General features: G+C 60.4%; 2 protein-coding genes across 4 annotated transcripts in view; one reads left to right on the top strand and one right to left on the bottom strand.

The window, feature by feature from the left end:
* LOC123350063 (cytochrome P450 2G1-like) overlaps positions 1–20,368 on the bottom strand; it is a 42,634-nt gene extending 22,266 nt beyond the window's left edge. The window contains exons 1-9 of one of the 3 annotated variants that reach the window (XM_044988414.1): positions 20,000–20,368; positions 19,172–19,302; positions 18,237–18,399; positions 17,552–17,701; positions 17,232–17,392; positions 16,055–16,231; positions 14,360–14,501; positions 13,673–13,860; positions 13,237–13,378 (exon numbers count right to left, since the gene is read on the bottom strand). In XM_044988414.1, the coding sequence (XP_044844349.1) occupies positions 13,237–13,378; positions 13,673–13,860; positions 14,360–14,501; positions 16,055–16,231; positions 17,232–17,392; positions 17,552–17,701; positions 18,237–18,399; positions 19,172–19,192 (1,144 nt within the window). In that variant the 5' untranslated portion in view covers positions 19,193–19,302; positions 20,000–20,368. Of the gene's footprint in view, positions 1–13,236; positions 13,379–13,672; positions 13,861–14,359; positions 14,502–16,054; positions 16,232–17,231; positions 17,393–17,551; positions 17,702–18,236; positions 18,400–19,171; positions 19,509–19,999 lie in introns of those variants that run through there. The other 2 variants (XM_044988411.1, XM_044988415.1) reach the window with 2 other exon arrangements.
* LOC123350068 (cytochrome P450 2G1-like) lies at positions 311–10,075 on the top strand. Its single transcript, XM_044988421.1, has 9 exons — positions 311–520; positions 2,076–2,238; positions 2,732–2,881; positions 5,102–5,262; positions 5,576–5,752; positions 6,003–6,144; positions 6,679–6,866; positions 7,087–7,228; positions 8,783–10,075. Exons 1-9 carry the CDS (start codon positions 341–343, stop codon positions 8,962–8,964), a joined length of 1,485 nt encoding a protein of 494 aa, XP_044844356.1. The 5' UTR covers positions 311–340; the 3' UTR covers positions 8,965–10,075.
* Positions 20,369–21,291: the final 923 nt, after the last annotated feature.

Below are 21,291 nucleotides of genomic sequence, written 5' to 3'. Positions count from 1 at the left end.
GGCGGGACGAGCTCTGGAGCCGAGACCCGAGCGTGTGAGCTCAGTGCAAGGCGGGACGCTGGTCTCCTGCTCTAGCCGATGTCCCCTGGCCCCCGACCGGTCCCTGGCCCCAAGCCGCTGGTGGGTTATGGCGAAGCCGGGGAGAGCGTCCCCAGCACCAGAGGCTTTCACAATGTTGACAAACACGGAGATAATTAGTGGCATGTGACTGGCGGATTAGAGAAGTGTTTGCCCAGGGCCGTTATGCAATGCAGGAGGCAGGGCCAAACCCGCCTGGGAGTGGATATAAGCGAGGGCTTTCCAGGCTGGCCAACGCACCGGAGAAGTGACTCCACGCACCATGGAGCTGGCTGGAGCCATCACCATCTTCCTGGGCATCTACGTGTCCTGCCTCCTCGTCATCTCCGCCTGGAGGAAGCAGTCGCGCTACAAGAACCTGCCCCCCGGGCCCACTCCCCTCCCGCTGATCGGGAACTTCCTGCAGATGAAGGTGGGAGAAACCCTGAAATCACTGGAGAAGGTGAGTCACCGAGAGCCGCTGCAAGCGACCCGCAGCCACTGGCTCTGGAGCCAGCTCTTGGGGAGACCACTTCATTTGAAAGTCTGTGTGTCTATCCCTATATATACCTGTGTACACCCCGTCTATTCCTATATATACCTGTGTACACCCCGTCTCTGCGTCTACCCATCCCCGGACACCCTGCCATCTAACTCTGTCCACCCCCATGTCTATCTATCTATTTAATCCCCATACAGCCCATCTGTCTGTCCCCATACATCCCGTCTGTCTGTCTGTCTATCTATGTATCTGTCCCCAGGCACACCCTCTAGCTTAGGAGGAGGCAACCTATGGCACAGGTGCCGAAGGCGGCACATGAGCTGATTTTCAGTGGCACTCACACTGCCTGGGTCCTGGCCACCGGTCCGGGGGGCTCTGCATTTTAATTTAATTTTAAATGAAGCTTCTTAAACATTTTAAAAGCCTTATTTACTTTACATACAACAATAGTTTAGTTCTATATTATAGACTTATAGAAAGAGACCTTCTAAAAACGTTAACATGTATGACTGGCACGGGAAACCTTAACTTAGAGTGACTAAATGAAGACTCGGCTCCCCACTGCTGAAAGGCTGCCGACCCCTGGGCTAGCTAGTTAACTAGCTAACCACTCCCTAGCCCTCTCTCTGTCTAGTTACATACCAGCCACCCTAGATACCATGCGCTGTCTCTGTGTCTTTCTATGTAAATCCCCACAGCTATGTCTGTATGTGTCTGTCTCTTGAACGTGAACACACTCTGCATTCAGATCAGTTGTGTCTCGGCCCCTCGGGGGTTCAGTCCCACATGCCCTGAATGAAATGGAGACGGTTCCATTTCTCAGATTGCACCTGGCCCGTCAGGGGTGCGGGGAATGGATCTCTGCTGATCAACTGCCGTGTTACCCGCTTGGCAACTCAGTTTGTGTTTCTGAGGCTTCAGCAACCACCAAATCAACCACCAGGCCGGTGCCGATGGACGTCTCTTTTCACTGCTAAGAATAGCACTGAGCGTGTTGTACAGCACCTGGCGCGGTGGGGTCCTGGTCCAGGAGACGGGGTTTGCAATGCAGCTCATAAAGGATAGTCATGGGGTGGGGAATAAAAAGATTTTCGTGGCGAGATTTCCCAACAGAAAGTTGAGTTTTCAACCCAGTATCGTTGTTTGTGGAAAGGTCGGCTCGGTGTGAACGTTGCCGGGTGGGGGCAGGAACACGGGGGTGGGGGCAGGAACACAAATAATTTCAGCTGAAAATTAAAACTGTTTTGGTTTCCAGAAGGATTTGGCCCAATATATATATTTAGTTTGTCGATTTTCAGCCAAGAATTTTTCCATTTTCGGCAGTTTTCAGGGCAAACTTTTTTCAGGTTTTGGCCAAAAAATATTCCATTTCAAGCCAAAAATGTTTCTGTTTTCAGCCTAAATGGTTTCTGGCTTTGGCAGGGTATTGGGGGGAGGGGGCGCTAAGGGGGGGTTGGAATTTTTTGGTTTTTTTTTTGCCATTTCCCGCCCCCCTCTGATCCCCTCTCCCATACAGCTGAGTGCGAAGTACGGCCCGGTGTTCACCGTCTATTTCGGGTCCAAGCCCATCGTGGTGCTGTGCGGGCACGAGGCGGTGAAGGAGGCGCTGGTGGACCAGGCCGAGGAGTTCAGCGGCAGAGCCCACATGCCGACCGTCGAGAAGATCTTCCACGGCTTTGGTGAGGAGCCGGCGAGGTGCAATGAACCTCTCCAGACTTACAGGGCCAGACCCCCAGCTGGGCCAGATCGAGATAGTGGAACGACGCCAGCGCCGAGCTGGCTCACTTCCAGCGTTTGCTGACGTGAGCCCCAGGCTGACGGGCTGTGGGACTTCTGGGGGAACAGGAGAACAAAGACCCCCCATGCTAAAGTGTTCCCGCTCCCTGAGTGTGAAGCTGGGCATGTTTCACGGGGGTGGGGCAGGAGGTGGTTCCCTTTTAAACACACATGGTCCTATCACGCCATTGTGTGTCCAGATTCGCCGCGAGCCCATGCAACCACCCCCCCAGCCCGATTGCACCCCCAGAAGAGCCGGCTTGGTGCATTTTTGCATCACTGGACCAGAGCTGGGACCTTCCCTTCACCACCCTCCCGCTTGGCCCGCGCCACGGCACCTGGCTCATTTCAACGGCCGCTCGTCTTCCTGGGCTGAAACCCCTCGTCTCCCTCCAGGGGTGATTTTTGCCAACGGGGAGCGGTGGCGGCAGCTGCGCCGGTTCTCCCTCACCGTCCTGCGGAACTTCGGCATGGGGAAGAAAAGCATCGAGCAGCGGATCCAGGAGGAGGCCCAGTTCCTGCTGGAAACCTTTCGAAATACAAAAGGTGACTCAGCGGAGTGGTGCCCCCCCTCCCCCCCGGGAATCGGCTCCAGCCCCAGCACCACCCAAGTCCCGCTCAAACCCCGGTTTGAGGATTTCCCCGGTGGCAGGGCTGCTGGCTGCCTTTCTGCACAGGGATGAACCTCACCCGCTTTGAGTTTCATCCACGTGCAGACTCTTGAGCAATAGTCAACATGGTTTCTGTAAAGGGAAATCGTGTCTTACTAATCTATTAGAGTTCTTTGAAGGGGTCAACAAACATGTGGACAAGGGGGATCCGGTGGACATAGTGTACTTAGATTTCCAGAAAGCCTTTGACAAGGTCCCTCACCAAAGGCTCTTACGTAAATTAAGCTGTCATGGGATAAAAGGGAAGGTCCTTTCATGGATTGAGAACTGGTTAAAGGACAGGGAACAAAGGGTAGGAATTAATGGTAAATTCTCAGAATGGAGAGGGGTAACTAGTGGTGTTCCCCAAGGGTCAGTCCTAGGACCAATCCTATTCAATTTATTCATAAATGATCTGGAGAAAGGGGTAAACAGTGAGGTGGCCAAGTTTGCAGATGATACTAAACTACTCAAGATAGTTAAGACCAAAGCAGATTGTGAAGAACTTCAAAAAGATCGCACAAAACTAAGTGATTGGGCAACAAAATGGCAAATGAAATTTAATGTGGATAAATGTAAAATAATGCACATTGGAAAAAATAACCCCAACTATACATACAACATGATGGGGGCTAATTTAGCTACAACGAGTCAGGAAAAAGATCTTGGAGTTATCGTGGATAGTTCTCTGAAGATGTCCACGCAGTGTGCAGAGGCGGTCAAAAAAGCAAACAGGATGTTAGGAATCATTAAAAAGGGGATAGAGAATAAGACTGAGAATATATTATTGCCCTTATATAAATCCATGGTACGCCCACATCTCGAATACTGTGTACAGATGTGGGCGTACCATCTCCTCACCTCAAAAAAGATATTCTAGCACTAGAAAAGGTTCAGAAAAGAGCAACTAAAATGATTAGGGGTTTAGAGAGGGTCCCATATGAGGAAAGATTAAAGAGGCTAGGACTCTTCAGTTTGGAAAAGAGAAGACTAAGGGGGGACATGATAGAGGTCTATAAAATCATGAGTGATGTTGAGAAAGTGGATAAGGAAAAGTTATTTACTTATTCCCATAATACAAGAACTAGGGGTCACCAAATGAAATTAATAGGCAGCAGGTTTAAAACAAATAAAAGGAAGTTCTTCTTCACGCAGCGCACAGTCAACTTGTGGAACTCCTTACCTGAGGAGATTGTGAAGGCTAGGACTATAACAATGTTTAAAAGGGGACTGGATAAATTCATGGTGGCTAAGTCCATAAATGGCTATTAGCCAGAATGGGTAAGAATGGTGTCCCTAGCCTCTGTTCGTCAGAGGATGGAGATGGATGGCAGGAGAGAGATCACTTGATCATTGCCTGTTAGGTTCACTCCCTCAGGGGCACCTGGCATTGGCCACTGTCGGTAGACAGATACTGGGCTAGATGGACCTTTGCTCTGACCCGGTACGGCCTTTCTTATGTTCTTATGTTCTTATGAGGTTAAAAAACCAACCACTTGAGCAGAGAATAGCCAGGAAGGGCTGTTACAAAGAGGACGGGGATCTGCTGTTCTCCGTGTCCACTGAAGGTCGAAGAAGACGTCCTGGGCTTAATCTGCAGCCAGGGAGATCTAGGTTAGATATTGGGGGAAACGTTCTCCCCCGCAGGGGAGCGAAGCCCTGGGACAGGTGAGAGAAGGAGGCTGTGGGGTCCCCGCCACTGCAGGTTTTTAAGAACAGGTGGGACAAATCCTTGTAGGGCTGGGCTAGGGTTAGTCGGCACGGGGGGCAGCAGTTGGTGACCTCTCGAGATCGCTCACCCCACGGCATCGTAGCAATGTCGGGCTGGAACAACTCGGGCAGATAGATCTGGATTGAAAGCTTGTGTAGCATACGGGACACCTCTGGACCCCCCGTGGCGTCTCTGTGCGGAGTCACAGGTTCCAAGGGGAGCAGGAACCACTCCCAAGATCCAGTCTGACCTCGGGCATAACACTGGCCCGAGAAGTCCCCGGAACGATTCCTGTTTGAACTGTTATGAAGCATCCGAGTCCGCTCCGAAACTCCCTGCATGCTGGCTGCTCCGCTTCCCCCAATGAGCGACGGCCCCTTCTCCCTTCTCTCCCCCCTGCGCCAGCGGAACCTTTTGATCCGACCTTCTTCTTGAGCCGGGCCGTCTCCAACGTCATCTGCTCCATCGTCTTTGGCGACCGCTTTGACTACGAAGACAAAGAATTCCTGTCCTTGCTGCAGATGATGAACGAAAGCTTTAGGGAGCTCAGCACCCCGTGGTCACAGGTATGTCCTGCTCGAAATGAAACGGTCGGTATTTTCATTGCACGTGGGTTACTGCAGATAACTGTGTTCTGGGCCACCAGAGCAAATGCAGAGAAATGCGATAGACTTCAGTGAAGGTACTCCAGATTCACCCCGGCGCGACTCCAGATTCACCCCGGCGCGACTCCAGATTCACCCTGGCGCGACTCCAGATTCACCCCGGCGCGACTCCAGATTCACCCCGGCGTGACTCCAGATTCACCCCGGCGTGACTGACAGTCTGGCTCTAGGGATGCACCAAAACCTGTTCTCTGTGTGTCTCTTCTCTTTCCAGTTCTATGACATGTATGCGAGTTTCCTCAAATACTTCCCTGGCCCTCACATGAAGATCTACTACATAGTGGAAGACATGAGGAAATTTATTGAGAGGAGAGTGAAGCAGAACCAAGCAACGCTGGATGCCAGTTCCCCCCGGGATTTTATCGACTGCTTCCTGATCCAAATGGAAAAGGTACGGTGCTCTGGGAGCTGAGTGAATGGCTCGGACGATCTTCGAGCAAACACAGTGCTAGGGGCCCCACGAGTCATGCAATTTTCACCCATAACAAATACCAGGATCCCCCCACCCCAAAACAGCAGCAAAGTGATTTTGCAGAGTTCAGACAGGAATCGTTGTGCAAATCTGAACTTTTAAGACCAGCTCTCCTGTGGCTGTGGAAATCCCCATGCTGAGGTTTCAGCCTATGTTGATTTTCCCCAAGGAAAAGCAAAACCCTTCCAGTGAATTTAACACCAAGAACTTGGAGCTCACCACGCTCAGCTTGTTCTTCGCCGGCACGGAGACCGTCAGCTCCACCCTGAGATACGGGTTCCTGCTCCTGATGAAACACCCGGGGGTCCTAGGTAACTAAGGAACATTCATAAGCAGTCACTGAATTGCACGGGTCAAACCCCGGGGGAGGTTTGCAAAAGGCCCATGCACCGGTGGGACTTTGGCTTGTGGGCTTGGCGTTTCCAAGCCCGGGTTTGAGCCTCTGCCTGGGTTTGCTGGACGCAGGTCTCCCAGCCGTGCTAACCCGGAGACCCTGATGCGGGTCTGCGGCTTTGGGCTGCGTCCGCACTGCACAATGGGACAGGGCTTGGAGTTACAGAGGGCCTGGGGCCCTGACCCCACCCCCCAGCAGGGTCCGAGGACCCAGGTCCTGAGCGCTTGCTGACCCGAGTCAGACTGATTTGCAGGTGGAGATCACTATCATTATGGGGAAACTGAGGCACGGGGCCTGAGGTCAGCGGCAGAGCCGGAAAGAGAATCTGGGTCTTCCGTGTCCAGTCCGGGGCTCTGCCCCCTAGGCCCTGGGGGTCCCCGCTCTCCCCACTCCTGAGCAGCTCCCGGGAGCCGCCGGGCTGGGGGTTAAGCTCTGTCTGTGGCGCTGGCAGGGAAGATGCATGAGGAGATCGACCGGGTGATCGGCCAGAGCCGTGTCCCGGCCATCGAGGACCGGAGCCAGATGCCCTACACCGATGCCGTGATCCACGAGATCCAGCGGTTCAGCGACCTGATCCCCATGGACGTGCCCCACATCGTGACCCGGGACACCCAGTTCAGAGGCTACACCATCCCCCAGGTGAGGGGTGAGCGGGCGGGGGCACAGGGGGGACTCCGGGTCCGATTCTCAGCAGCTCTGACCCCATTGGCAGCTACCCGAGACCTGCCCGCTGAGCGGCTCTGTTCCTGCGTAATCCCAGCGTGGGGGCAGAGAGGGGAGGGCATGCCCGGGAGGGGGGACGGGGCGACGGCTCCCACCCAGCTCGTCTCGTTCTGACCGCCTGGCGCTCTGCTCCCAGGGCACCGAGATCTACCCCGTGCTCAGCACCGTCCTGCGCGACCCCAGCAAGTTCAAAACCCCCGAAAGCTTCAACCCCGGGAACTTCCTGGAGGAGACGGGGCGGTTCCGGAAAAACGACGCCTTCGTGCCCTTTTCCTCAGGTGAGCTGCCTCATCCGGAGTCCTCGGTCTGCCTGTCCGTCCCCAGACACGCTGCAGTGCCCCTAATCCTCACTCCTCGGCCTGTCTGTCCGTCTGTCCCCAGACACGCTGCGGTGCCCCTAATCCTCACTCCTCGGCCTGTCTGTCCGTCCGTCCCCAGACACGCTGCAGTGCCCCTAATCCTCACTCCTCGGCCTGTCTGTCCATCCATCCCCAGACACGCTGCAGTGCCCCTAATCCTCACTCCTCGGCCTGTCTCTCCGTCTGTCCCCAGACACACTGCGGTGCCCCTAATCCTCACTCCTCGGCCTGTCTGTCTGCCTGTCCATCCGTCCCCAGACACGCTGCAGTGCCCCTAATCCTCACTCCTCGGCCTGTCTGTCCATCCGTCCCCAGACACGCTGCAGTGCCCCTAATCCTCACTCCTCGGCCTGTCTGTCCGTCCGTCCCCAGACACGCTGCGGTGCCCCTAATCCTCACTCCTCCGCCCGTCTGTCTGCCTGTCCGTCCGTCCCCAGACACGCTGCGGTGCCCCTAATCCTCACTCCTCGGCCTGTCTGTCTGCCTGTCCGTCCCCAGACACGCTGCGGTGCCCCTAATCCTCACTCCTCGGCCTGTCTGTCTGCCTGTCCGTCCCCAGACACGCTGCGGTGCCCCTAATCCTCACTCCTCAGCCTGTCTGTCTGCCTGTCCGTCTGTCCCCAGACACGCTGCGGTGCCCCTAATCCTCACTCCTCGGCCTGTCTGTCTGTCTGTCCCCAGACATGCTGCGGTGCCCCTAATCCTCACTCCTCGGCCTGTCTGTCCGTCTGTCCCCAGACACGCTGCGGTGCCCCTAATCCTCACTCCTCGGCCTGTCTGTCCGTCTGTCCCCAGACACGCTGCGGTGCCCCTAATCCTCACTCCTCGGCCTGTCTGTCCGTCCGTCCCGAGACACGCTGCAGTGCCCCTAATCCTCACTCCTCGGCCTGTCTGTCCGTCTGTCCCCAGACACGCTGCGGTGCCCCTAATCCTCACTCCTCGGCCTGTCTGTCCGTCTGTCCCCAGACACGCTGCGGTGCCCCTAATCCTCACTCCTCGGCCTGTCTGTCCGTCCGTCCCGAGACACGCTGCAGTGCCCCCAATCCTCACTCCTCGGCCTGTCTGCCCGTCCGTCCCCAGACACGCTGCAGTGCCCCCAATCCTCACTCCTCGGCCTGTCTCTGTCTGCCCGTCCATCCCCCGACGCACCACACAGCACCCCTAATCCTCACTGCTCTATCTATCCCCACAGCCCCCGTATCTATCTATCTATCTATCCCCTGCACACACTCTCTCTCTCCGTGCACCAAACGCTGTGGAATCAGAACAATGATTGCACAGCTCGACCTCCCCCCCACATTCCTTCCTCGCGCTAGGCATCCCGTCCGTGTGTGCGCTGGGCGGCTGACAATCCACACGGCTGCTCCCAGCGTAGGCCGGCCCCTCCCCGCCCGCCCGCCCATCCCGGCGCATCCATGCGGCAGGCGTGCGGCTCACTCCCCACCCCGGCGCCCTCCCTCTTGTCCCTCGTAGGGAAGCGGGTCTGCCTGGGCGAGGCGCTGGCCCGCATGGAGCTCTTCCTCTTCTTCACCACCATCCTGCAGAGCTTCACGCTGAAGCCCCTGGTGGCCCCGGAGGACATCGACACCAGGCCACTGGAGAGCGGCTTTGCCAAAATCCCCCCCTTCTACCAGCTCTGCGTGGTCCCTCGCTGACGGCGACAGACGGAGACAAGGCCCAGGCAGGGGCCCCCGTCTGGCTGAGAAACCACAGGTGCCAGGGGCACGAGCAACATATCAGGCCTGCTTCTCAGTTCCCCCGTCCCTGTGCTTGGTTTCAAGTAGCTTTAAACTCCTCTTACCTATTATGGACTCTGTGTGGCGCTGCTGTCAGTTACAGCAGCCTCGGGGCTGCTCTAACTCACGCTGGGGGACACAGAACAGCCCCCTGTGGGCCCTGGGGGGCAGAGAATAACCACAGCACAGTGCTCTCTGGCTGCCCTCTGCACCCGGGGCTGGGAGCAGTGTGGTGGGAGCAGGGCCCTCACACCGGTAGAAGGCCCTTGTGCAATGGGGGGGTGGGATCTTCGGGGGCCTGGCTGGCACTGATGTAACTGCATTGCTCGGACTTACGTGAGTGAGAACAAAAGCCAGGGCCAGGGTCTCCTTCAGCCCAGGAGCAGGGATCTCGTGGGCTGCGCAATCCACATGCAGGAGTGACGTCGCGATACCAGCCTGCGCCCCGGTGCAGACAGCGCGAGGTGGAGGGACGAATTCTTCCCTCCACCCAGCGAGGCCTCTCGGGGAGGGGGATGAAATCCGCCAACGGGAGCCCACCGCTGCCGTGTCTCCACCGAAGCCTTTCAAGCGGGCCTGGCCGGAACAGCTGGGCTGTCAGAACAGCTCCGGGGGTGATTCGCCGCCGACATAACCCAAACCCATTAACCTGCTCCTGGCCCCGGGTGGGCTCAGGGAGGCAGCAGCCCTGTCATGTGCTGGCCTTGCACTGGGGCTGGGAAGCAGGGAGCCCCGTCGTGCGCCCCCGGCTTGAGATTTTAACGCGGTTTCCGCTTGACGCCTGCTGAGGCAGACGCTCCTGGCGGCACTCAACGGGACGTCCCCGCGATGAGGCTCTCGGCCGTTACTGGATGTTCTCCTGAAAACGTGCTGGGCTCATAACGACGGTGATGCTTCCTGCGTCCCCCGGGGAGGAAAGCTGACCCTGCGCTTCCTTAGTTCGTGTTCATTCGGGGTTTGCTTGTAACTGCTTCAGCATCCAGCTTATTAAAGACCCTAAAACCCTGGTTGCAAAAGAAGGCTCGGAGAACACGTCGTGTATTGGTTCGTGTGCTTGCTTGTTCACAACCCGCCTTGTTATCTACCAAGCGTCGATAGCTAGATATGGGGCTGGACGGCTGCCTGGATCTATCTGTCCACCCCCATAGCCCACACCTCTCTCCCCCCGTACACGCCCGTCTATCTCGCTGGGCTGGCTGGCGCCGGTTTTCAGATTGTCCGTAGCTACCAAACAAGACCTTGTGGCCCAGGTTTTTAAAGGGTTTTAGGCGTTGCAACATCTAACAGACCCAGGGGAGTCTCATTGTCAAGAGGGATTTAGGAATTGCTGCAACACCCAAATACCTTATAAACTTCTCCCTTTGTCCAGGAAACAAGAGGTGTTGATTTAATCGCCTGCAATATTTGTCTTTTAGCCTTACCCGCCTTGGGTTCCTTTACACAGAACTAATCCAAGACCTCAGTGGCTTTTCTTGATCTTTTCTCGGGTTCCCCCCGGGACCCCACCCCCATCCAACGCCCCTGCTCGCTGTCCCCTGACTGCCCCCTCCTGGGACCCCCCTGCCCCTAACCGCCCCCGGGACCCCACCCCCATCCAACGCCCCTGCTCGCCGTCCCCTGACTGCCCCCTCCTGGGACCCCCCCACCCCTAACCGCCCCCGGGACCCCACCCGCTATCCAACACCCCTGCTCGCTGTCCCCTGACCGCCCCCTCCTGGGACCCCCCCGCCCCTAACCGCCCCCGGGACCCCACCCCCATCCAACGCCCCTGCTCGCTGTCCCCTGACCGCCCCCTCCTGGGACCCCCACCCCCATCCACCCCCCTCGCTCCTTGTCCCCTGACCACCCCCTCCTGGGACCCCCCACCCCTACCCCCCGGGACCCCACCCCCATCCAACGCCCCTGCTCGCTGTCCTGACTGCCCCCTCCTGGGACCCCCCCACCCCTAACCGCCCCCGGGACCCCACCCCCATCCAACGCCCCTGCTCCCTGTCCGCCCCCTCCTGGGGCGCCCCCCGCCCCTAACTGCCCCCGGGACCCCACCCCCATCCAACGCCCCTGCTCGCCGTCCCCTGACTGCCCCCTCCTGGGACCCCCCCCCCCCCTAACCGCCCCCGGGACCCCACCCCCATCCAACGCCCCTGCTCGCTGTCCCCTGACCGCCCCCTCCTGGGACCCCCCCCCCCCCCACCCCCCCCGGGACCCCACCCCCCTGCAACGCCCCTGCTCGCTGTCCTGACTGCCCCCTCCTGGGACCCCCCCACCCCTAACCGCCCCCGGGACCCCACCCCCATCCAAGGCCCCTGCTCGCTGTCCCCTGACCGCCCCCTCCTGGGACCCCCCCGCCCCTAACCGCCCCCGGGACCCCACCCCCATCCAACGCCCCTGCTCCCTGTCCCCTGACCCCCCCACCCCTAACCGCCCCCGGGACCCCACCCCCATCCAATGCCCCTGCTTGCTGTCCCCTGACTGCCCCAACCCCCATCCACACCCCCACTCCCTGACAAGCCCCCCAGGGACTCTCACACTTACCCAACCCCCCCCTCCCCCGACTGCCCTCCAGAACCTCTGGCCACTGACAGGCCCCCTGCTCCCTGTCCCCTGCTTGCCGCGGGACCCCCCACCCCTTATCCAACCCCCCCGCCCCGGCCCCCTTACCGGGCGGCTCAGAGCTGCATATCTGGCAGCCGCGCCGCCCAGCCGGAGCCAGCCATGCTGGTGCGCTGCCCTGCGGGAGCGTGCAACCCCCCTCCCCCCCCAGAGCACTGCCCTGCAGGAGCGTGCAACCCCCCCCCCAGAGCACTGCCCTGCGGGAGCGTGCAACCCCCCCCACCCAGAGCACTGCCCTGCAGGAACGTGCAACCCCCCCCCACCCAGAGCACTGCCCTGCAGGAGCGTGCAACCCCCCCCACCCTGAGCAGTGCCCTGCAGGAGCGTGCAACCCCCCCCCACCCAGAGCACTGCCCCGCAGGAGCGTGCAACCCCCCCCCACCCAGAGCCCTGCCCTGCAGGAGCGTGCAACCCCCCCCCCCCCCCGGAGCGCTGCCCTGCAGTGCCGTGCAACCCCCCCCACCCAGAGCACTGCCCTGCGGGAGCGTGCAAACCCCCCCCCCCGGAGCGCTGCCCTGCGGGAGCGTGCATCCCCCCCGCCCCCGGAGCGCTGCCCTGCGGGAGCGTGCAACCCCCCCCACCCAGAGCGCTGCCCTGCAGGAGCGTGCAACCCCCGCCCCCACCACCCAGAGCGCTGCCAGACGGAGCGTGCAACCGCCCCCCCCCCCCGAGCACTGCCCTGCAGGAGCGTGCAACCCCCCCCCCCCACCCAGAGCGCTGCCCTGCAGGAGCGTGCAACCCCCCCCCCCCCCCAGAGCGCTGCCCTGCAGGAGCGTGCAACCTCCCCCCCCACCTGTTGGGGGGGGGGCGGGAACACAGCAGGGGAGGGGCCGGTGCCAGCGTCCCTGTGCGGGATCTCAAGGGCTGCGGGCTGGACGTGGTCTCCGGGCCGTAGTTTGCCCACCTCTGATTTAGAGGGTGAACTCTTGGGGACAAAGGCTGTGTCTTACTGCGTCTGGGCAGCGCCCGGCGCGACGGGGCCCTGATCTCGGCCGGGGTCTGGGTGGCGCCCGGCGCGACGGGGCCCTGATCTCGGCCGGGGTCTGGCCGGCGCCCGGCCCGACGGGGCCCTGATCTCAGCCGGGGTCTGGGCGGCGCCCGGCCCGACGGGGCCCTGATCTCGGCCGGGGTCTGGGCGGCGCCCGGCGCGACGGGGCCCTGATCTCGGCTGGGGTCTGGGCGGCGCCCGGCCCGACGGGGCCCTGATCTCGGCTGGGGTCTGGGCGGCGCCCGGCGTGACGGGGCCCCTATCTCGGTTGGGGTCTGGGCGGAGCCCGGCGCGACGGGGCCCTGATCTCGGCTGGGGTCTGGGCCGCGCCCGGCCCGACGGGGCCCCGGTCTCGGCTGGGGTCTGGGCGGCGCCCGGCCCGACGGGGTTCCCACTTTCGTACTGCAATGGGAGCTGAATACGAACCTTCCTGCGTCAGGGGACCTGTAACTGAAATGGGGTAGAAGGAATGTCCCTGTCAGGTGTGTTGTTCTATATCTGCCCACGAGGGGCCCCTTCCCCGTGTCTCAGAAACCGCAGCTGGGGGGCAGCCGGGGTCATGCGACGTCCCCTCCCCCCTCCTGGCTCTGTACCTGTGGAGAACGGCATGAAGGCCTTGTTCGCCTTGAACTGACCCTGCTCGTCAAGGAAGCGCCCGGGGTCGAATCTCTCGGGGTCCCTGAAGCGGCTGGGGTCCCGCAGCACAGAGCTCAGCACCGGGAACACCTCCGTGCCCTGGCAGCAGAGAGGAGCAGAGGCAATGGGTAGAGCAGGGAGGACGAGGACTCAGGACTCCTGGGTTCTATTCCTGGAGCAGCCCCTGACTCAGTCTCCCTCTCTGCAAAATGGGTCTAGTGATCCCAGTCTTGCTTTGCATGAAGTGATGGGCGACAGTTCCGCTCGGTTACCCCGGATTGAGATGGGTGTAACGCTGGCTCCAGTGGAGTTACTCCGGGCTGACATTCGGGGGGGGGGGGGGGGCAGGAGCGGGAAGGGAATCGGCCCCGTACGGACATCGTGAGCTGTTACCTTGGGAATGGTGTAGCCCCTGAAGTGGGTATCCCGGGTCAGGGCATGCGGGAGGTTCATGGGAATAACGTCGCTGAACCTCTGAATCTCATGGATGACGGCGTCGGTGTAGGGCATCCAGCTCCGGTCCTCCACCGCCGGCATGCGGCTACGCCCGATCACCCGGTCGATCTCCTGGGTCATCTTCTCTAGGGAGGTCAGCGGAGACGGGGTACATCAGCTGCAGATCTGACACCCCCGGGGTGAGGAGCACGGCCCCCACGTTCAGAGAAGCCAGGATAACGCAGCCCGGTGTGTCCCTCCGGGGGTCAGCCAGCCAGTGACGCCCCATGGGTCCCTCACCGCGGAGAAGAGCGAGAACTCTGCCGGGGTGACGGCACGGGGGATTGTCTACTCAGGCTGCTGGAGGCAGACAGACCCTGCTCGTTAGCTCCTGGCCAAGGTATGACCCGGAGGGACCCTTGGGAAGGGTGGAGGATGCTAACAAATGGGTAAGGGATGCTAGGAACCATCAAACTCCTTCCACGTCTGAATACTCCAGATGGGGCCAAAAGTTACCACCCACTCAGGCCGGATCCTCAGCTCCACCGGAGTCAAGGGAGCGAGGCCCGTTGACGCTAGCGGGGGATCTGGCCCATTTATTCCAAGCTTGCAACCTAATCCCCAGCTTCCCGCCCACTCGGTTACCTTCTACCTCCGGGTGTGTCAGCAGGATCAGGAGTCCGTAGCGCAGGGTGGAGCTGACGGTCTCGGTGCCGACGAAGAAGAGGTTGAACGCCGTCAGGGCCAAGTTTCTGAGGTGGAATTCCGTGGCGGGGTTCAGGATGTCCTTGTAAAGCACAGGCGGGTACACGGGTTATCACCGGGGTAGGGACAGATCCTCGGCTGGTGCAAGTCGGCCTAGCCCCATGGAGTTCAATGGCCTTTGGATCCACCCCCAACCCCGTAGGCCACTGCCCCTTTGACAGGCACAGACGGGGTGAGAGACTGAGCTGATGCCCGGTTACCATGGTGCTGCCCGGTTACCATGGTGCTGCCTGGTTACCATGGTGCTGCCAGGTTACCAAGGAGGCAGTAAGGGACCGAGGAGAGTCCAGGTGACTATGGAGGCCCTGCTGGAGAGCTGAAACGTGCAGGTTACTTAGGAACAATAATGGCCTACGGCTGCGGGAAGTCACCATGTGTCTTAAGGTTTGACGAGTATTTCCACAGGGACTTGGTTATGGGCTAGGAGGGGATGTAAGGGTCTGTTAAAAGCACCTGAGGGACCCGCGGTAAAACGGAGCGAGTTGCTGGCTAAATAACTGATGCTGGTGGGTTTATAAGAGCCCCCACCCCCGCCCCGGCCCGTGGCCAGGAGAAGCAGTTGAGATACACAAGAAAGTGCCATGAAGGACAAGAACAGGAAAGCCGAGAAGGGAAGAATAAGCCTGCGGCAGGCAGCCAATCTGTGGCGTGGTCGCTCCTGGGTTGTAGGTGAGCTGAGAATCAGCCAGTGACATGGCTAATCGCGCAGATGGGTGGGGCGTGTGCCGTGTGGGTGTCGCCGGGTTTCATGCTGATTGGAAGATATCTAACCTTAATGGCGACGGGGAGAAGGATAATGAATACATGGGGGGGTACATACGTGCTAAAATATAAGGGGGTATTTGGAGCATCGTAGGAACAATCCATCCCGACCCGCCTACGCCGGGAGAAGGTAACTGATCATTATAGTTATGGATTCATTTTGCCTATTCACTGTCCTAATGGTAGTTGTTAACCGCAAGAAACGTTTGTGGTTCAAATCAAGGTTTGCATCCCTACATCTGGGTGTCTGAGCCCGAGTGGGTTACAGTACCCACATCAGCTCTACGTTTCCGTGGAGATTCTCGGTTTCCATGGAGATTCTAGGTTTCCGTGGAGATTCTAGGTTTCCATGGCGGCACTAAGAGACCACGGAGATTCTAGGTTTCCATGGAGGCACTCAGAGGTCCTGGAGGTGCTAAGGTATCGTGGATGGACTCAGATATTTACTAATTAATTACTCACGTGTGCTACCATAGCGCTAGCAAGCCCTAGTCGTGGGTCAGGCCCCATTGTGCTCGGTGGTTACAAAGACAGAACAAAAAGATGCTGCCCCAAAGAGCTTCCGATCTCAGGATCAGGCAAGAGAGCACGCAGGGAACACAGGGAATCCCTGAGGCCATGTGGGCCAGCATGATGGGCCGCGGTTCCAGTGCACCAGCGGCCAAACAGTGGTCAGTGTGTGGGCATCAGGACAAAGGGGAGTTGAAAAACTTGCTTTGATTCCCTGAAGTACGTGGCGATGCCTGAACTGCACGTGTGAAACAAAAGCCACTGGGGCCACGTCTGTCCGTCTCAGCTTCTCTCTTGCCAGACCTTTTCCATCTGGAGGAGGAAGCAGTCGATGAAGTCCCGCGGGTTATCACGGTCCAGAGACACCTGGTTCACTTTGATCCTCTCCAAGATGAAGCTGTTGATGTCCTCCAGGTCTCGGAAGATCTGTTTGTGGGCTCCTGGAAGGAAGCGCATGACCCAGGAAAACATCTCGTAGAGCTGTAGAGTGGGGTATGGAAAACTGTGTTAAAATGGGGCAGCTTTGAAAGCTCTGGGGTTTCCTAGTCCTGCTGGCAGGCATGTGGCTCTAGAGGGAAGTGTCTAATCACAGGCAGCCTGGAGAGGGTGGGGGAGCTGTGCCTCAGGGCTCGAAGAGCAGCCTGTTTTGTCTCTCTCTGTTTCTGGGTTCTCGTGTGTTATCGTTCCAAATTCTCCGAAACAGGGTGACATTGCAACCTTCCCCCAAGAGTGTTTGATGTTTCTATCCAGCCTCTCTGTCGGTGTGTCGTGAACATAATATATAGGGCAGAGAAAACCAGGGGGACGCACATGCGACCTTCCAAACTCGGCTTCTCTCGAGCACCAGCGTTTCAAGGCCAGAAGATTACTCTCTAGTCTGATCTCCTCCTTCTATATGTCCCGTTTCTTGTCATTCTCCCACACCACCTCTTTCCCCCTCCGGACCCCGCCCCCCACTTGCTCCTCTCTGCCCCTCCCCCCCATCGCTCGCCCTTATTTAAAAGTGATGGGGGGCCCGGCGCCCCCTGCTCCAGCACCCCTGTTTGCCGTCCCTTCTAACCCTCTGGCTCTGAACGAGGCCGGTGATACACTGAGGGTAGGACAAGAAGTAAAGGGCTTGAACTGCAGCAAGGGAGTTTTCGGTTAGAGATTAGGAAAAACTTCCCGACTCTGAGGGGAGTTGTGAACAGGCGACGTGGGGGCTGTGGAATCCCCGACCCTGGCGGTTTTTAACAGCGAGTCGGGGAGACGCCTGCCGGGATCGATCTAGGTTGACTTGGTGCTGCCTGAGCACAGGGGGCTGGACTCGGTGACCTCTTGAGGTCCCTTCCAGCCCCACGTCTGAGTCTGTGGGGCTGATTCTCAGGCTTCTCTGCCCCACTCCTGCAGGATAAAGGGGGCCGGGGTGGCCCCCCGGGGATCCCCCTCCAGGGGGTGTCTGGGAGCGCTGGGTCCTATCCCTGGCTCCAGGGCCGCTCACCTGTCCCCAGGTGGAGCTCAACCGCACGAAGAGCTGGTTGGTCTTGGCCAGCAAGTCGAGGAAGCTCTCGTCCGCGGAATCGAAGCGCTGGCCGAAGACGATGGAGCAGATGACGCTGCAGGCCGAGCGGCTCAGGAAGAAGGTGGGGTCGAAGGGCGAACCTGGAAGGAGAAGAGGGGACGGGACATTCAGCCCGTCCAGCAGCTCTGGGACCGGAACGTCTGACGGCTTCCAGCAGGGAGGGGCATGAACGGGGAGCTCCCGCAGCGGCTCCCCACACCCTGACCCGGCCGGACAGAGGAACCCACAAAGAGACGAACCCTTGGTTTTCCTGAACTCCTCCACCAGGCGCTGGGCCTCGTCCTGGATCTGCGGCTCCACGCTCCGCTGCCCCGTGCCGAAGTCCTGCAGCGCGGCGAGGGAGAACCGGCGCAGCTGCCGCCACCGCTCCCCGTTGGAGAAGAGCAGCCCTGGGGATCGGAGGATTGTGCAAAGTGTCCCGTCAAGGGCACAGGAAAGGGAACCGGCAGCGCGGTGAGTGGCCAGCCTGGAGGGGCTGGTGAGAACCCTGCACATTGCTGGCACGCCAAGGTGCTCCGTGCGTGTGAGACACACGCGTTCAATGACCTCACAGCCCCACGGGTGAGTCTGTAGCTGGGGGAAAGGAGACAGAGGTGGACGTGCCCAAGCTGGCTCACTGAGTCAGTGGCGGAACCAGGGACAGAACCCAGGAGTCCTGGCTCCCAGCCCCCCCTGCTCTGACCCCCCCCACTCCCCTCTCAGAGCCGGGGAGAGAACCCAGGAGTCCTGGCTCCCAGCCCCCCCTGCTCTGACCCCCCCCACTCCCCTCTCAGAGCCGGGGAGAGAACCCAGGAGTCCTGGCTCCCAGCCCCCTCTGCTCTAACCACCAGACCCCACTCCCCTCCCAGAGCCGGGGAGAGAACCCAGGAGTCCTGGCTCCCAGCCATCAGACCACATGCCTTATACGTGGCCTGCGGAACTCACCAAACCCCTGGACAACCTCCTCGAAGGCCGCCAGCTTCCCTCTCCCGCTGAACTCGTCGGCTCGATCCTCCAGGGCCTCCTTCACGGCCTCGTACCCCCACAGGACCACGACCCGCCGGGGGCCCAGGTGAACCGTGAAGACCGGGCCGTACGTGTCCCTGAGCTGCGGTAGAAAGCAGGGTGGGGGTGGAACTGAGCCGCACTAGGGGCGTGATTGACTAGGGGCCTTGCTTGTCCCCATGCCCGGCTTTTCAGAGGCCTGCACGCGCTGCGCGTTGCCCTCCTCCCCTGCCAGACTTTTCAGGCTAGACTCTAATCCCGTGCCAAGCTCTACACGCCGACACACATTCCCGCCCTCGGCATTTTTCTGAGGTGACACCCCTGGTTTGCAGTCGCTGAGCGTATCGATCGGCTTTCTCGCTGACACCCTGTTCGTGCAGCCACCACCCGGCTCGGCTGGTGAACCGTGCAAAAACCCTTTCACGGTTATTTATCTATACGAGCAGCCGCCCCGTGTCCTCCCCCATGCCCGCTCGCCGCACCCAGCCCCTAAACTCTCCTTGGCCCCAAATATCCTCCTGCACCCACGCCCGAGCCTGTGCAACAGCGCACAAAGCTGAGATGCAGCGACCTCTGGGGCAGAGCACATCAGTCGCCCAGTGTGCTGCACTATATGGACGTACAGCGCCTAGCGCACCGGGGTCCTGAGCGTTGTTTGGGGCTCCCGGGCCTACGTAATAAGGGGGGGAATAAATCAAGAGGCCCTGCCGCCCAGCAGCACAGGGGAGAGAATTTGAGCTGAGGATACGCAGCTCGTGTGGGAACGGTTCCCGGTGGCGGTGAAGGATGCCAGGATTTCTTTCAGAGCCGCAGTAGCAGGCTCCTAACCGCTCCCCAGGAAGAGCAAACGCGGGATGCAGGCAGACGTGACCTACCTCCCTGAGCGAATTCACCATCCCCTCCGCTTTCAGCTCTAGCGCGTTGCCCAGGAAAGGCAGGGGAGCGGGGCCGGGGGGAAGGTGGCTTCTCTGGGACCTCGGTCTGCGCACGAGGAGGTAGATCAGGCCTGAAATGCAGACCAGCAGCAGAAGAGTGGTTACGTATCCGCCCCCCATCGGGTCCTGCGGTTGTGTCAGCCGGGAGAGGGTCTCTGGCCCGCGTTCTGCGGGAACTCCGACTGGATGATCAAATAACCCCGCGCTGGCCGTAGCATCCGCGAGAAACAGCCGAGCTGCTCGGAGGAGGCGTCTCGGCAGCCCGGGGATCCCAGGCTTTATAATGGCTGGTTTCAGGCCGGCTGGGCGGTGTTTACCCAGGAGGGTTGTAATGCGTTGGGTGCATTCGGTTCTTATCTGGGGCCGCTGGCGTTGTTTAAACATGGGCGCAGCCCAGAGCGGGTTTGGCTCAGACCAAAGCGATGGAGGCCTGGGCTGAGCCTCGGGGGATCTGGCTGCAATACCTCTCTGCCCCAGAGTCCCTGCGAGACCTTGGGCAAGCACCTGCCTCTCGGTGCCTCCGTTTCCCCATTTGTGAAGAGAATCTTATTCCCTTCCCTTTCTCTATTAGATTGGGAGCTCTCTGGAGGCAGGGACTGTCTCTTGCCCTTTGTCTGTGCAGCACCCGGCCCAACGGGGGTCCTGATCTCGGTCGGGGTCTGGCCCAGGCCTGGCACAACGGGGCCCTGATCTCGGTCGGGGTCTGGCCCAGGCCTGGCACAACGGGGCCCTGATCTCGGTTGGGGCTTCAAGATGCAGCCACAATACCTGTAATACGAAGCGTCTGAAGCCAGGCGTCCTCAGCACCAGCTGTGCATGAAGCCACACGACTGACGTCTGTCCGCGGTGGTTCTGTCTCTCTCTGCTTCTCCCGCGGGGGAGCACCGTGTGGGCGGGGGCCATTGTGCACACAAGCGCAGCCAAGGCTGGGGTCAGGCCCTTAAGAACAGCAAACAGACCCGGCCCGAGCCCCGACCCCGTGACCTGGGGAAACCTCCCGCCCTCCCGGGGCTGCTCTGGGAGGCAGGAGCTCCCCTCTCGCGAGCCCGGAGTCTGTGTGCAGCAAAGAAAGGGAAACGGCAGGACTGTCCCTTGAACACGCCGCCTCGGTCGGTTAGCGAAGAGCCAGGGTTCCCGGGGGATCGAACAACGCACCCGGCTCCCGCCCAGCGCTAGCCACCGCCGCTCGCGGGACAGCCCGGCCCCATGTCCCGCCACTTCCCCCAGCCCTCGGGGGAACCGTGCAGCCAGTGCGATCTCTGGGGCGTCCTTCGCTGCCCCCCCAGGCCGGCTCCCCGCTCTACGACCCCCTCCACCGAGTCTCATCAGCTCTGTCCTGCACCGCTGGCGAGGGGCGGCCCCAGCGCTGCCTGGGGCTTTTTACACAGGGAGAAACCCCCATCCCGGCCCCCCGCGTAGCCAGCGAGGGGCATTTTAGGGTGACCCCCCCCAAGCCGGGCCTGCTGCATTCAGCCCCGGTGCCCTTTCCTCATACAACAGGGGTCACCGTTCCGTCCCCCCGGCCTTCAAACCCTCCGCGATTTGTCACCCCGAACTGGCCGGGCTGGATCCAAAGCTGCGCCAGGCGCTGTGCGTGTCTGTGCCAACCCGGGCGGCTCCTGAGCGCTGTTCTCTCACAGCCCTCGCTCAGGCCTGCCGCGGTCTGAGCCTCGGCCCCCGGCCCCCGGCCCCTGCCAGGCTCCCCGCCCCACGGCTGAAATCTGGGTGGAAACTGAGGCCGGTGCAGGACTTGGTCGGCCTGCGATGCAGCCAATGGGCTTGTAAAGCAGCGTGTTACACCAGCCGGATCTCCCTCCTATCCTACTGCAGGGGCTAGTGGTTAGAGTGGGGGGGCTGGGAGCCAGGACTCCTGGGTTCTCTCCCAGCTCTGGGAGGGGAGTGGGGTCTGGTGGTTGGGGCTGGGAGCCAGGACTCCTGGGTTCTGTCCCAGCTCCGGGAGGGGAGTGGGGTCTAGTGGTTAGAGCGGGGGGGCTGAGAGCTCGGACTCCTGGGTTCTGTCCCAGCTCTGGGAGGGGAGTGGGGGCTGGTGGGCTAGAGTG

The sequence above is a fragment of the Mauremys mutica genome, chromosome 15 (genome assembly GCF_020497125.1).
Source record: "Mauremys mutica isolate MM-2020 ecotype Southern chromosome 15, ASM2049712v1, whole genome shotgun sequence".
Lineage (NCBI taxonomy): Eukaryota > Metazoa > Chordata > Testudines > Geoemydidae > Mauremys > Mauremys mutica.
Note: the sequence above shows the minus strand (reverse complement) of the source record. Positions and strands in the feature narration are given on the sequence as shown.

Bases quoted from the DNA above. Each gene is read 5' to 3' on its own strand.
- LOC123350068 (XM_044988421.1), top strand. From the start codon at position 341: ATGGAGCTGGCTGGAGCCATCACCATCTTCCTGGGCATCTACGTGTCC. The intron at 2,239-2,731 runs GTGAGGAGCCGG...GTCTCCCTCCAG, and splicing joins GAAGATCTTCCACGGCTTTG to GGGTGATTTTTGCCAACGGG. The intron at 6,145-6,678 runs GTAACTAAGGAA...TGGCGCTGGCAG, and splicing joins GAAACACCCGGGGGTCCTAG to GGAAGATGCATGAGGAGATC.